The 14,136-nt window shown below is 38.8% G+C and overlaps 1 protein-coding gene across 2 annotated transcripts in view; it reads right to left on the bottom strand.

The window, feature by feature from the left end:
- Positions 1–4,326: 4,326 nt before the first annotated feature.
- The window catches only part of NKAIN3 (sodium/potassium transporting ATPase interacting 3), a 404,420-nt gene continuing 394,610 nt past the window's right edge, over positions 4,327–14,136 (bottom strand). For both annotated transcript variants that reach the window (XM_075211372.1, XM_075211373.1), the window contains one exon: positions 4,327–4,819. In XM_075211372.1, the coding sequence (XP_075067473.1) occupies positions 4,806–4,819 (14 nt within the window). In that variant the 3' untranslated portion in view covers positions 4,327–4,805. The remainder of the gene's footprint in view (positions 4,820–14,136) is intronic.

Genomic DNA, 14,136 nt, shown 5'->3' with positions numbered 1-14,136 from the left:
AGGAGCTGCCACCTAAGAGTTTAGAACCCTGTTTCCAGGACAGCGAATTTCCTCCTTCTGAGAAACAGCAAGTGATCCTGATGAAGTGAGCTTCAGCCTTTTCCATGCGAGACTGGGACCTTGGTTTAGTGACTGGGGTTGAACACTGAGAGTGTTCATAAAGGTTGGCTCCAGTAAACATGGAAGATGTATAGCAAAACAGCAAAGCCTCAAGACATCGGGGCAATTTGAGCAACATTATGCTTCCCCAATTGTCATCGCCTGAAAGAAGAACGGGAGTATTAGGATGTCCTTGGACTATTACATTTTGAACAACCGAATGATACCAGATCAGTACACAGTTTTTAGAGTCAATATTTGAGAAGTGGTAAAGGAGATATCTCTTGGATGTGCCCTTACAGTTGTTGTCCTGAATAATCACATGGGGACTAAGTGACCAAAGCTACCCTTATCTTGGATATGTAACAATCTCCTGGAAGTTCCCAAAGGCAGTGGTAAGAGTCAAATATGATTTGCCCCTCACGGACCTAGTCTGTCTGCCGGCCGAAGACGACTCTCAAGAGGTGCCTGCTATCATTGGCACCGGTAAATTAATCCTTCCGGTGCCAGGTATTAACCATCCTGGTTTCGGACCACGTTTCAGAACACGATGCACGGCCATTTTTTGCACCCTATTAAATACACATATCCGGATGTTACTAATATCTACTGTACATAAAATACATTTTTACAGTTGCTCCTGATTGCAGATGTTCTAGCATACTTACTCATCCATCATTACTAGTAATCGGCACTTACACCTGCCCTGTAGCTGGTGCAGGTGATACAACAGAAAACACATACCGTGAAGATGCCCAAAGCTTGGATCGGACGTTGCTGTATGCGCAGCAACGTCAAGCTTGTAACACCCTTACTGTACATTGACTATGTGCATACGTCCATTTCCTTCCCTGTTCCGCCCATGAAATCATAGGCTTTCATAAAAGTACTTTGCACTTGAAGATTAATTGGATGTGTAGTCCGGTTTTCGCAAAATTCGGCATGTAACAGCATTTACAATCCTTAAAGAATCATGCCCTTGATTGACAGTCTCATCAGGGAACCCACAAGCTACATGTATAAAACATTGTTAGGCAACTTGTTGGCCTATAGCTATTGGGGAACTACAAGGCATGCTGGCACTTGTTGTTCTAGCGAACGACGGGTTGCCTAAATATGCAGCATGCAATCTCTCCTTACCAATAGTATTTCAGGGGCAACTGAGCTCATTGAGTAGTAAACAATTTCCGAATAGGCATAAAAATTTAAAATTTAAAGTCACTAACCCACAAATAATGTATATTGATCCCTGATCAGTAAATATTTCCCCACAATAAAAAAAATTACACCACAAAAAACTAATTTTCTCAGAAAAGAAACAAGACCAAAATGAAAAACAAGATTTTATTTCAAATAAAACCTAATTTGTTCTGCCAAGCACAGACCTATTTACCCCACTGCCTACGTTGTGCATTTACTTTTCCTAACCAGGAACTCTTTCAATTCATAGTTTGCTGCAGTTTTGCACTTTGGGTAATGGCCCCTTTTATATTACATGTTTTATATTATTTGGTTTTTGCTCTTCACTCTTGTCAACATCCAATCATTTCCAGTGACAGTTGTTATGTAATCTTTGTCCTGGTTTATTGTGTGTTCATATTATTCACAATCTTATAAGGGTCTGTTCATTACCATTTAATTACTGTGTCAAGGATTTCTATACATGTAATCTTGCTTTGCTGTATATATATTTATGTCATAAACTATATAATAAATAAGGAAAATATGGAATTAATCAAAATGTTTAGAACTTTTAACATAACAGATATAAAATATATCACGACAAATTTATTTTTGTTTGCTGTGAATGCAAACAGGTCACATGCTAAGTTATGGGGTTCGTCAGACCTTTAGTTCTTGCAGAGGACACCAGGTGGCAGTATTGCTTTGTCCACTTTTCTCAAATGTGTTACAAGCCCTATTTACTGCATAGCATACCAAAAGTATCAATTATTTAGATTGGCTGAGAAAATCCAATAACATGTTGCTAAGAAGAAAGAGTTGGTGAAGCAAATGTATCTTCAACAACATCTTTGTCAGATCTTTTTTTTCTTTCTCTGTTTATAAGCACAATGCCACAATTTCTAACATGCTGTTTTACAATAATGCTTCTCAATGCATTTGTAACATAACCTCTAAAAAGACGTGCGGTTTAACCAGCAATCTGTATGTTTCTGAATGAACGTTTTATTATCTCGCCTGCAGTCAAGCAAGAATATCCCTAAAGCTCAATTTTTTGTCTCGTCTCTCTACATGCATTTTTTTAAGGGATTGTTAAATATGAATCAGTATTACCATCAATTTGGTAAATCGCATGCTAGCAAATGCAGTACAGGAATTAAGGAATATATTGTTAGTTGGATCGTTTTTTAAATTTAGCACTTCCTACATGTTAAGGTTGGTCAGTAATTGTTCACTGCTCTCCAAACAAGACAAGCCCCACTGTGTCAGAACACTGTATTTCCAAATTCTCCTCTTTTTGGCTGTAGGAGGTATATCCAATGGTGTGTGAGTAGTGGTGGAACTACCATCGGTGCAGGGGGTGCGGCCGCTATGGTGGCAATTCTGTGTGTTTCCCCCTCCAAGGCCCTAATGGGAGACACCACACCATACTTGGCAAATTTTAGTTATTAAAATCCAGGAGATCCCTGTCAGGGGGCGTGTCAGGAGGGTGAGGGACGCTATCATTTGTGGCATTTTGGCCCCTCCCCCCACAATGGAAATTTCATTTTGTTGTGAGGGTGGGGCCAAAATGACAAGAATCGCGTCAATAAGGCTTGCATCCTGGGCATTTCACTAGAAAGTAGAGATGTTCACTCTACCCCGTGTTTTGGTTTTGGTTTTGGTTTTGAATCTGGAATAACTGTGTTTTGGTTTTGGCACAACTGCCCTTGTGTATTTTGGTTTTGGATCCCTATTTTTTTTAAATCCCTATTTTTTTTTTCTAAAATCACATAATTTGGGTCTTTTTTTTGTTCCTACATTATTACTAACCTCAATAACATTAATTTCCAGTCATTTCCAGTCAATTTTTTCAAGTGACAAGAACACTGCTACCCATGTTTCTGTATGAGCAACGGCACTGAGTAACGTCACTGGAGAATGGAGAGTGACAAGAACACTGCTACCCCTGTTTCTGTGTGACCAATGGCGCTGAGTAATGTCACTGGAGAATGGAGAGTGACAAGAACACTGCTACCCCTGTTTCTGTGTGACCAATGGCGCTGAGTAATGTCACTGGAGAATGGAGAGTGACAAGAACACTGCTACCCCTGTTTCTGTGTGACCAATGGCACTGAGCAATGTCACTGGAGAATGGAGAGTGACAAGAACACTGCTACCCCTGTTTCTGTGTGACCAATGGCGCTGGATCTCCTGGGAAGGGAGGTACTTATGGAATCCAAAACCAGTGAGATCTGACAATGCAACAATGACGTTTTGCCTCGATTCAGGTCAGAGGTCACGAGCCGGCTCACAAGCCTACTCGGATCCCCTAAGTTCGGGTGGGCTCGGTCTTCAGAAGACATCTCTACTAGGAAGCGGTCAGGATTCGGGAGAATTGCCTGCTTTCCCGGGAGTCCTACCTAGATTTCAGGAGAGATTACGTCCCAAGGGTACCGCTCTGGTCTGAAAAGTGCAGAGCAAAGTTCGCTCCTGGGTGCCACCTGCGGCAGCTGCACATGCTCAGAAGTAGCCCCCTCTTTTCAGTGCAGAGCTGGGGTCCCCAGGAGATTATTGTTTAACCCACGCCATTCTGATACTTGAGAGGAGGCAGTTTATAATGAAAAAACATGTTTAGCAGACATCTCTTTTAGGAATTCTCTGTAGCGCTAAGCCTCACTCATAACAGCATAGTCTCTTTCTGGGGTATATTTACTAAACTGCGGGTTTGAAAAAGTAGAGATGTTGTCTATAGCAACCAATCAGATTCTAGTTATCATGTATTTAGTACATTCTACAAAATGACAGCTAGAATCTGATTGGTTGTTATAAGCAACATCTCCACTTTTTCAAACCCGCAGTTTAGTAAATATACCCATCTATAAGATATTTTTAGGATTGAATCCATTCTGTAGACCTGTAATTATTATTGGTGATGGAAATACAAGAACTGTGTATGTTTTATGTTTTATTTTCTACGGCTAGTTATTTGACACAATGGAAAATTATACAAGTATTAAAAACCAATTAGTAAACCTGTGTAAAAGATAAAATGCACCACTTCACTCAGCATATAGATAGTTGTATTTGTAATCTGTGCAGTCATACAGTACACTAGATTTTTATTTTTATTTATTTTACATTCTGGAAGCATATGTCTTCCTTCACATCAAAATTAAAAATAATATTCCATTGAATACACTCTTGTTTCACATTGTATCTGTATGTTTGTGGAGGTCAAAAAAATACCCACCGTCCATACTGAAAACACCACGTTTCCACAGATCCATTTGTATCATGCTACATATTATAAAAAGAACAATATATAGGAAAAAATGTACAAGTGTTTCCAAGTGTCCAGTTGACTGAAATAAAAAAAACCAAACATAATTCACTGATAAAGACAGTATGGGTGGTCATTGCAGAACTCAGTCTCCTGTATATAATGTTTCCATTCACAATTTAAAAATTGGTGACAATTCTTCCATGGTGTATTTTCTTCAGTGGTTAATACAGTGATATCGCTGATGTGGTCGTTTCTCATGTTATTTATGCCGACCTAAAAGAAACAAAATATCTTATTAAAGATGCAAAATTAAGTCTTTAAATATCTATAATATAAAAGCCTAGTGGCGTTTGTTAGTCTGTGTGTGTGTGTGAAAAAAAAAACCCCAAGCTGCAGCGCCACCTGCTGGGCGGAGTTATACACTGACCTACTAAATTCTTAGTGTGTGTGTAAAAAAAAAACTCAGAAAGGGCTGAAATTTGGTATACTAAGTTGTTTTTTTAATTTGTTAATTTAATTTGTTAATTGTTAAAAGTGTTTATAAAGATTTTTAAAAAAATATATATATATTTCTTGAAGGAGAAGTGACAGTTGGGAGAGGTTGGTGGTTGCCGGGGGTGACAGTTGGGAGTGGTTGATGGTTGCCGGGGGTGACAGTTGGGAGTGGTTGGTGGTTGCTGGGGGTGACAGTTGGGAGTGGTTGGTGGTTGCCGGGGGTGACAGAGCGAGAGGAGTGTGATACTCAGGACTGCTGAGAGAGATCCCTGTGTCTGGATAGACATCTGGATAGATGTGGCGATAAAGATGAAGGATGAGGTGATGGAGAAAAATGATGAGGTGGTGACATGTGGACAAAACCACGTTAAAAAAGGGCGCTTGCGTCTGGAAGTAACGCTCTTCCCCTGAGGAGGCCTGGGCTATGGCCCAAATACATGACAAGAACCTTTTTAACACCTTAAGTAGCTTGATTTGACTAGAATGCATGAGTATCATGCACGGGTTAACTTGTACTATATAATAGTTGTGCAGGACAGAACACTGGGGTTCTGGTTCTGGTGCGTGGTTACAAGTATTCATGTTGAGTCTCATGGGGCCTGATTCATTAAGGATCTTAACTTAAGAAACTTCTTATTTAAGTCTCCTGGACAAAACCATGTTACAATGCAAGGGGTGCAAATTAGTTTTCTGTTTTACACATAAGTGAAATACTGACTGTTTTTTCATGTAGCACACAAATATCACCTTTAAATTTCAGTGTACAAATAAGCTATCAAGTATTTGTGTGCTACATGAAAAAACAGTCAGTATTTCACTTATGTGTAAAACAGAATACTAATTTGCACCCCTTGCATTGTAACATGGTTTTGTCCAGGAGACTGAAATAAGAAGTTTCTTAAGTTAAGATCCTTAATGAATCAGGCCCATAGTTGTGAATTATTTTGCCTATGGTACTTGGGGAATGGTTACTGGCTACTGATATGGTTATGGGATGTTGTAATCACCCCTTCATCTTCCATAAAAATGGTTTACATTTTTACGGCACCCAGGTTTTGAAAATGACAAATCTATCATAATATTGTTGGTCCTTAGAGTCACATTTGAATATTTTTGTAGCAATGCAGTTTCTTATTCCAGCTATGTGAAGTGTAAAATTAATAAATGGGATTTCATTGCAGACTCATTGTCAACATCACCCATTTCCACCATGTGATAATGTTCTGCTACCGTTTTCCCTCTTTATTTTCCAGCTGCATTAACCTGATCTGATTTACAAGAGGTTAGAGAAGTAAAAAATGACGTTTAATAACAAACAATAATTCAGCCCGGGGTATGGTAATTGGAGGGTAAATAGGGAAAATATGAGCAGAATATTATCACGCAGTGGTTGTGTGTTATTTTTTTAATAGGCCCATCATTATACATCTCTGTGGTCAATGCTGCTTACACTACAGCTCTATAGTGGGGCAGAACAGTGTAGACATACAGTATACTTACATTACCTCCTAATTAAGCTTTTGTGAACAGACTTGGTAAACTGAGATCAGCACCATACAGTATTTTTGCTGAGAAATACTCCTGCTTGTGCCTGTACAGATTTATGTGCTTGTTTTAGGATATTACACTGTGAAGGACTTTTACTGATTTATCGATTCACTTCAGGAATTTGTTTTGCTATAGTACCACATACATCTTGTAGAATGAAAACTGTAGGAGAGTTATAATAACTGCTTGCAATTTCTGAGCCCTTTATCTAGAAAATATTTGTGAGATACAGACTAAAGTAACAAGAGACAAAGGAGAAACAGACTCTTTACAAGGTTCGTATTTTTGCCACTTGAATTTGTTTCATTTAAAACTGTGAAAATCGTAACAACTATAAAAATAATTATTATTTTATGATTGCTTTGATAATTATTATTACAGTTATGATGATGATAATAATCCTTACTATTATTATTATCATTATCATTTTACAAAAAATACTTAGTGTACCAGCCATAGGGGTGATAATAACATATTGTACACTTCTACCTCACAGCACTGGGTTCATGAGTTCGATTCCTGACCATGGCCTAATCTGTGTGGAGTTTTCATGTTCTCCCTGTGTTTGCGTGGGCTTCCTCTGGGTGGTTTAGTTTCCTCCCAAACCCCAAAAACATACTGGTAGGTTAATTGGCTGGTGACAAAAGTTAACCCTAGTCTGTGTGTGTGTTAGGGAATTTAGACTGCAAGCGTCAATAGGGCAGGAGACTGAAGTGAATGACAGATGTTCTCTGTGTAGTGCTGCGGAATTGGTGGCGCTATATAAATAAATTATGACGATGGTGATGGTAATGATTAAAATGTGCAGTACTCCAATGAGCTTTCATTAGTGTATCCAGAATCCAGTCAACTTATTGTTGCTATGGGTAATTTTGCAATTTGCATTTTTTCATTATGAAAATCCTATAGTAGCAATGGATAATGAGTTCTGTACGATAAAAATCAATGGTGTCCTCTACTCACTTAACTTTATATATGTCTACAGGATTTTGTAATACAGACTTCTTGGACGAAGCTATTGATTATTATTATTATTATTATTATTATTATTATTACCATTTATTTATATATCGCCACTAGTTTCGCAGTGCTGTACAGAGAATTCACTCACATAAGTCCCTGCCCCATTAGGGCTTACAATTTAAATTCCCTAACACACACACAGACACACACACAGACTAGGGTCAATTTGTTAGCAGCCAATTAACCTACCAGTATATTTTTTTTGGAGTGTGGGAGGAAACCGGAGCACCCGGAGGAAACCCACGCAAACACAGGGAGAACATACAAACTCCACACAGATAAGGCCATGGTTGGGAATTGAACTCTTGACCCCAGTGCTGTAAGGCAGAAGTGCTAACCACTTAGCCACTGTGCTGCCCCAAAAGTAATAAGAGGTTAAATGTTATGGTTAACAGAGCCTGTGGAGTTATAGGAATTTCCACACATTTTTACATTTAGTTTACATTGTCACGTTTCACCCACTGCTTTATGGTTGAAATATGGCATTTACGATGTTTAAATAAGAATACATCCTCTCTGTAGCAGAATTGTTTCACTGTTCTTGATCATATTTGTGAGTAGTCAGGAGTCCTGTACATTGTTTCTGTTCTCAGCTTAGTGTGATTTATTACAACAGATCCCAGGTGACAGTAAAGCGACTATAATCTGAATTTTCAATTTCTCCTCCGTACTAAATAAGATCCTAATGTCTAGGAAAATTAACACATTCCAATTGGATTGTTATACAGCTGTGGAAAGGGCCATGGAATCCATTCCTTATAGGCAGGAGGATGTGTATCAGCAGGGGTGTCACTCTTTGAGGTAGTGCTAAAATCTCCCTAATCATCCCCTATATAAACTATCAGAACTATTGCACAACAGATGCTAACACCAATTATAGACTATGGGGATGTAGTTTATGGTCAACAATTCAAATTCCCCTAGACATACTTGATAGCTCCATCTGCCTTTTTGTTTTGCTGTGTAACTACAAAATAAACCATTGTGATATGCCATCAGATATAGAGTGGCTGCCTTTGGAGTCTAGACGTACACTTAGCTGGTTGTCCTTCAAAGACTTTGTTTTCGTGTGCTGCTCTGTATCAGACCCAAAGAAATTTGTGATAAAAATAATGAGCATGTAAAAATAGCGTATCTACTCCTATACTGTATACTGAGCAGCACGGATCCTCGGACATGCGTGCGTATGTATAATACATAATGTTATTAAGCATATTGGTGGATACGTGAGCCAAGCATGGTGCAGACTTGAGATTGCAACAGTAACTTGTATGCAGAGGCGGTTGAACTAGGAATGTTATATATTTTACTTAGTGAATTGATATGATGAGAGGTGGATCAGTCCAGAAAATGAATGACTTGTGTTTGGTTAAGGCTCTATTTTAAACTGGCACAGATACGTCTCCCTCACTGCTAGACACAGGCCAGGCCAACCTGTGGTTCTACAGGCGTTGTGAGTCTCAGTTTACCCTGCCAGCTATTTATAGCATGCTGGAGCTTGTAGTTCCACAACACCTGAAGAGCTACAGAGTGGCTTAAGCTAGAGGGTAAAAACATGGCATGATAGATCTCTTAGCTGTCTCACTGTAATGGCGAGCCTCACCACCCAAGTACCATCCACTATATATATATATATATAGCAGAATGCACCAGATCAGAAATTCTTTAATTCCAGTTATAGTTATTATCCTGTGGTGAATGGAACCAGCTTCTCTGTTCTCTGTGCATAAAAAGATCTGAGCCACATTCAAGTGATTGAGCCTATTTCCCTGCCAAACAAGAACCATAATTTACTCGATAGAACACTCGCTTGATTTACAGTCTTACAAGGTTGGCATTGCTTCACCGAGAAACAACAACAACCCGTACACATCTATCTCTGCAGTGTTTAATGTTTTAGTTTGTTTTACCAATTGCCATATTTGTATAAACCTAAATGTTTCCTTCCTTATAACATTAACATTTACCAGCACTTAATGCCAGGAGCAGTTAATCATTATTGCTCTGAGGAATGAGAGATTTCCCTTTTCCTAACTCCTACCTATGACTGAATCAAGCAGAACAACATAAATCTCAATGCTTTATTCTTTTAACTGTGAAAAGACATGGAGCAGTTCAGACTTCAACGCTACAAGGCTTGCAGCATTTTTCCAGATGAGCTGCTCCGCATCAACGCTCATTGAAATTTAGGTGACACAAAGGAAGCTTCAGAAAACTTTCTAAAACAGGTGAAATATTCATGACGATTCTACTTTAATACTTGCAATTATAAATTCATGTTCACAGCTATTGAGTGCAAGAATGAAACAGTAATATGTAGCTAAAAAAAATAGTATCAGCAATACATCTATGTTTTAACAAAATTATAATTATATTTTGAGGGTATTGTGCCTTTAGTCAGACAACATTCCAAACTAAGTTACATCAATGCTTATAAAGTAACTGACTGAGCATCAGTGGCGCACGCAGGGGGGACCCCTCCCCTCCGCTAACAAAGTGCTCCTACATACTGCACTGTACTATACAGTAGCCGCGGCGCTGTCAAAGAAGCGTTCTTTGACAGCGCCGCGGCGGCTGTATAGTACAGTGCTGCTGATGCTCGCTGGTTTTTCTTTTGGGGGGGGGGGGTTTGGTGGGGGGGAAACCCCCCCTAACAATCCTGCATGCGCCCCTGGAGCATGATGTATATTTAGTACAGGAAAGGTTGGATTGCCTGAAGGTGGTGATACGGGAGTATTTATGCCATGTCTTTTTCACCAGTTTTTCTTGTTTTAAATCTTATTTAATGGATTTTTGCCTAGATGGTGTCACTCAAGCAGATTTCCTCTGAGGGTTTTTAAAAGGTTGTACACAACATATTTAGGGCCTTAGAAAAACAGTTGAAGCAATGAAGTGCTTCAAAGGAATATATGGTATTTATTGTGCGCATATCAATTTGCTGCTCAAAACACTGTTAGATATTATGGAGAATTCTCTGAAATATTGAAGAGATTTTTCCCTGGCTGTTTTCCTGCCGAGTGAAAATATATTGTGTGACGAGCCTGCACTACATAGACTCCAATGTAACAATGCCCCTAGTGAATATATTATCACAAAATGGTGTATTTGTACATTTTGAGTTTTACAGCTTAGAGAATGGACTGTTTAGTCAATTGAAAGGTATGTGACAAAAGTGAGCTATCAAGCCAATCAGAAGCAGGTATAGAAAAACCTGTATTTTCCTTTTTACTGTTTTGATGGCAGTTTTGACCAAACCGCCGGAAGTTTAGCGGTTTTTAATCCGCCACCCATCGCCAGGCATTTTATTTCGCAGACTCAAACCGCCCTATAGTAAAGGCGATGTGTGGTGGTTTAAAACCGCCACCAAACATGATTTTTAGTATATTTACCCCTTAGGGCTAGATTTACTAAACTGCGGGTTTGAAAAAGTGGAGGTGTTGCCTATAGCAACCAATCAGATTCTAGGTTTCATTTATTTAGTACATTCTACAAAATGACAGCTAGAATCTGATTGGTTGCTATAGGAAACATCTCCAGTTTTTGAAACCCGCATTTTAGTAAATATACCCCACTTTTTTGACAACAACCTCAGTAGAACATAGTAGAATTAAACTGCAATCAAGTACACACTTGTTTTGTGTTTTTTAGGTGAAATTAGAGAAAATAGCAGTGGGATAATTATTTAAAAGCCTTGGTGGAATTCGTTGGCATTAATATTATGCATGTCTCAAGTTCTTTATCTTAAAGGACATATCAATTTCCAGACATGTCTCTTCAAACTAATTGCCCTCGCCCCCAAAAGGAGCAAGCCATACACCAAAGAGGACCCAGTTTGCAGAATCGGTGCACCATCATTACATTTTCGGTACACCATCATTACATTTCAATGAACCAGCATTGTAAATGTTGTAACTGGAACTTTCAAATTGACATCAGCAAATTAATATGGCGGTGGACAGGCCCTATAGTATGCAACACAGATACAAACTCTGCAAGCCAATTCCTTCTGGTTGGAAGACCGGCTTCCTCAAACCATCATCTGATTCAGAGTCCCAGGAAAGAAACTTTCATGATACAGATATAGTGAATAATGGGGGAAAATTACAGTTTGAAGAGGACATGTCTGATAGTTTATATTTCTTTTTGACATGCCTGGCAATTTATATCTGCTTAAAAGAAAAAAAATAGATGACTGAGAGATGTTATAAGTACAGATCCACCTTTTATTACTACCTGGTTGGGCAAGTAATGGTGAGCAAGCTGGGTAAACAAACCTTAACCTTGAGAAATAAAGCTGCCATTAAGTGAGCAGGATGCTGTCACAGAAACTCTGGGGTTATGGATGGCTCAGATCACCATGGATCCAGGTGCGATGGAAGCATTGAGAATAGCTTGTGAAGTTGCCATGAGGTATTTCATATGACATATGGTGTTTATTATTGTTTCTACTGCTGGTACAAATAGCCTGGAAGCTGTCCAATTTTAAGTAATGTGCAATCTTACTGCCATACAAATGGCCTGTACTAAGTGATTTCTGTGTGGATTTAATCCTAAGAGGCAACTGGCAGATTTTAGGGTGATAAGAGTGATGGTAGGAAACATATCTTTGATTAATTGTGTAATTTAATTCCTGGAACATGTCGGTCTCTGTCAAAGACTCCAAATATGCGTTACCCTATGTACTGCAGCTTCTGTAGCAGGTGATATAGGGATTACATTCTACAGTTTGTTTATATGTTTAAACTTATTCTCTAAACTTAATAACTTATACAATACTTTTTATATGTACATTTTATGAAAGAGTGCTTTGCTACTGCCATACATATTGCTGAGATTTATAAATACTATTTATGTACCAGGGATGTATAGTTTATCGTATAGCAGCTTATTTGTTTATTCTGCCTATTGTGTTACATTGGCTACAAAATGGTTTTTACCTTGTTTAGCATTTTCACATTTTATTTTCTTATCATGAAATCAAAATGGTTTTGATTCATAGTTTATTTGGGCATTATTACATTGGATCTCAACAAAATACATGCTATTTAAAATAAAAAAAACATCCACAAAGTATCCATTCCCTTTAATATGCCATTTTGTCTTCCACTACCGCCTCTATGCAGATGCCCCCACATCTGCCTCTCTGCCCTTGAACTTTTTCTTTTACTTTTATTTTGTGTGGCCAACTGCCTCTCAACTATCTCCACAAGGCCTCAATACATAAAGTCCACAATGGAGCTTATCATTGTTAGTCCTCCTAGTGTCATTATCCCCCTCCCGTCTCCCTCACCATCAAAAACATCAAACTCTCCCTGGTTCCTCATGTCTGCTGCTTTGGTGTCATCAATAACTCTGCGCTCAGTTTTACTCCACATAGCCAGTCCCACCTCCAGTTCCTTGTGCTGTTATGTTGCGTCCTCCTTAAAAACATTGCCAGAATACTTCCCATTTGTACTTAGGCATCTACCAAATTCCTTATTCATTCTCTCATTATTTCCCACATTGGCTAATGCAACCTACGGCTGCCTGGCCTTCCACTCAACCTTCTACCTACAATCCATCCTAAAGGCCACAGTAAGACTTATTTTCCTCTCTTCACAACCACTTCATCACTCTGCAAATCCCTTCACCAGTTCCCCATTACCTCCAGAATCCATTTCAAGCTATTTAACCTCATGTTCGAAGCCCTCACCATCGCCTCCCCCACATGCAATTCTGACCTTGTCAATAGATACTCTCGCTTTCACCCTCATAGTTTTGCCTCTGACCTGCACCCATGCCTGTTCTCCACTTATGAGACTCCCTACCATGCCCAATCAGACTCACCTCAGCCTTCAACCTTCTAAGTGCTTTCAAAAGACGCACCTCTTCACCCAACCCCCACCTGTATTAAAAGGGCACTTCTTAGGGAGGCCACCAAGAGGCCTATTGCACTTCTGAAGAGTTACAGTCTTCCATGGAAGAGATAGGAGAAATTGTCCATTAGACAACAATAACATGGATACAAAGATGTGCTTTATGGGAGGGTGCCAAAAAGGAATCCATTGTGAAAGAAAGGTCGCACAACATCTCACCTAGAATTCGTCAGACGGCATGTGGGATACATTCATACCAAGTGGAGAAATTTAAATGGTCTGATGAGAACAAGAGTGAACTCTTCGGCTTGAACATTAGGATATATGTTTGCCACCAGCCCCTCTGTGGAATTATATAGATATTGGTGTTTACCCCATTATAAATTATGGAGCTTGAGCAATATAGCAAAAAAGTATAGACAAAAAGTGCAGAGTCCAGATACGCAAAGATGGAAGAGACTTACGAATAATTATTTAATACAATATTGTCTGTTTTTTATTTGTAATGATTTAAGAAAAAGTTTTACAGTTGTTTTTATTGGACATTAAAGAGTAATTTGCATTGATCAGTTTTGTATGAATTCAAAATTCATATTCATTCCATTATATAAAAAATGTGAAAAATGACGCACAGGGTTAAAACGTTTGATACTGTATATTTTAGAAGAA

This window comes from Mixophyes fleayi, chromosome 5, assembly GCF_038048845.1.
Source record: "Mixophyes fleayi isolate aMixFle1 chromosome 5, aMixFle1.hap1, whole genome shotgun sequence".
Classification (NCBI taxonomy): Eukaryota; Metazoa; Chordata; class Amphibia; order Anura; family Limnodynastidae; genus Mixophyes; species Mixophyes fleayi.
This window is presented reverse-complemented; position numbering and strand designations above follow the sequence as displayed.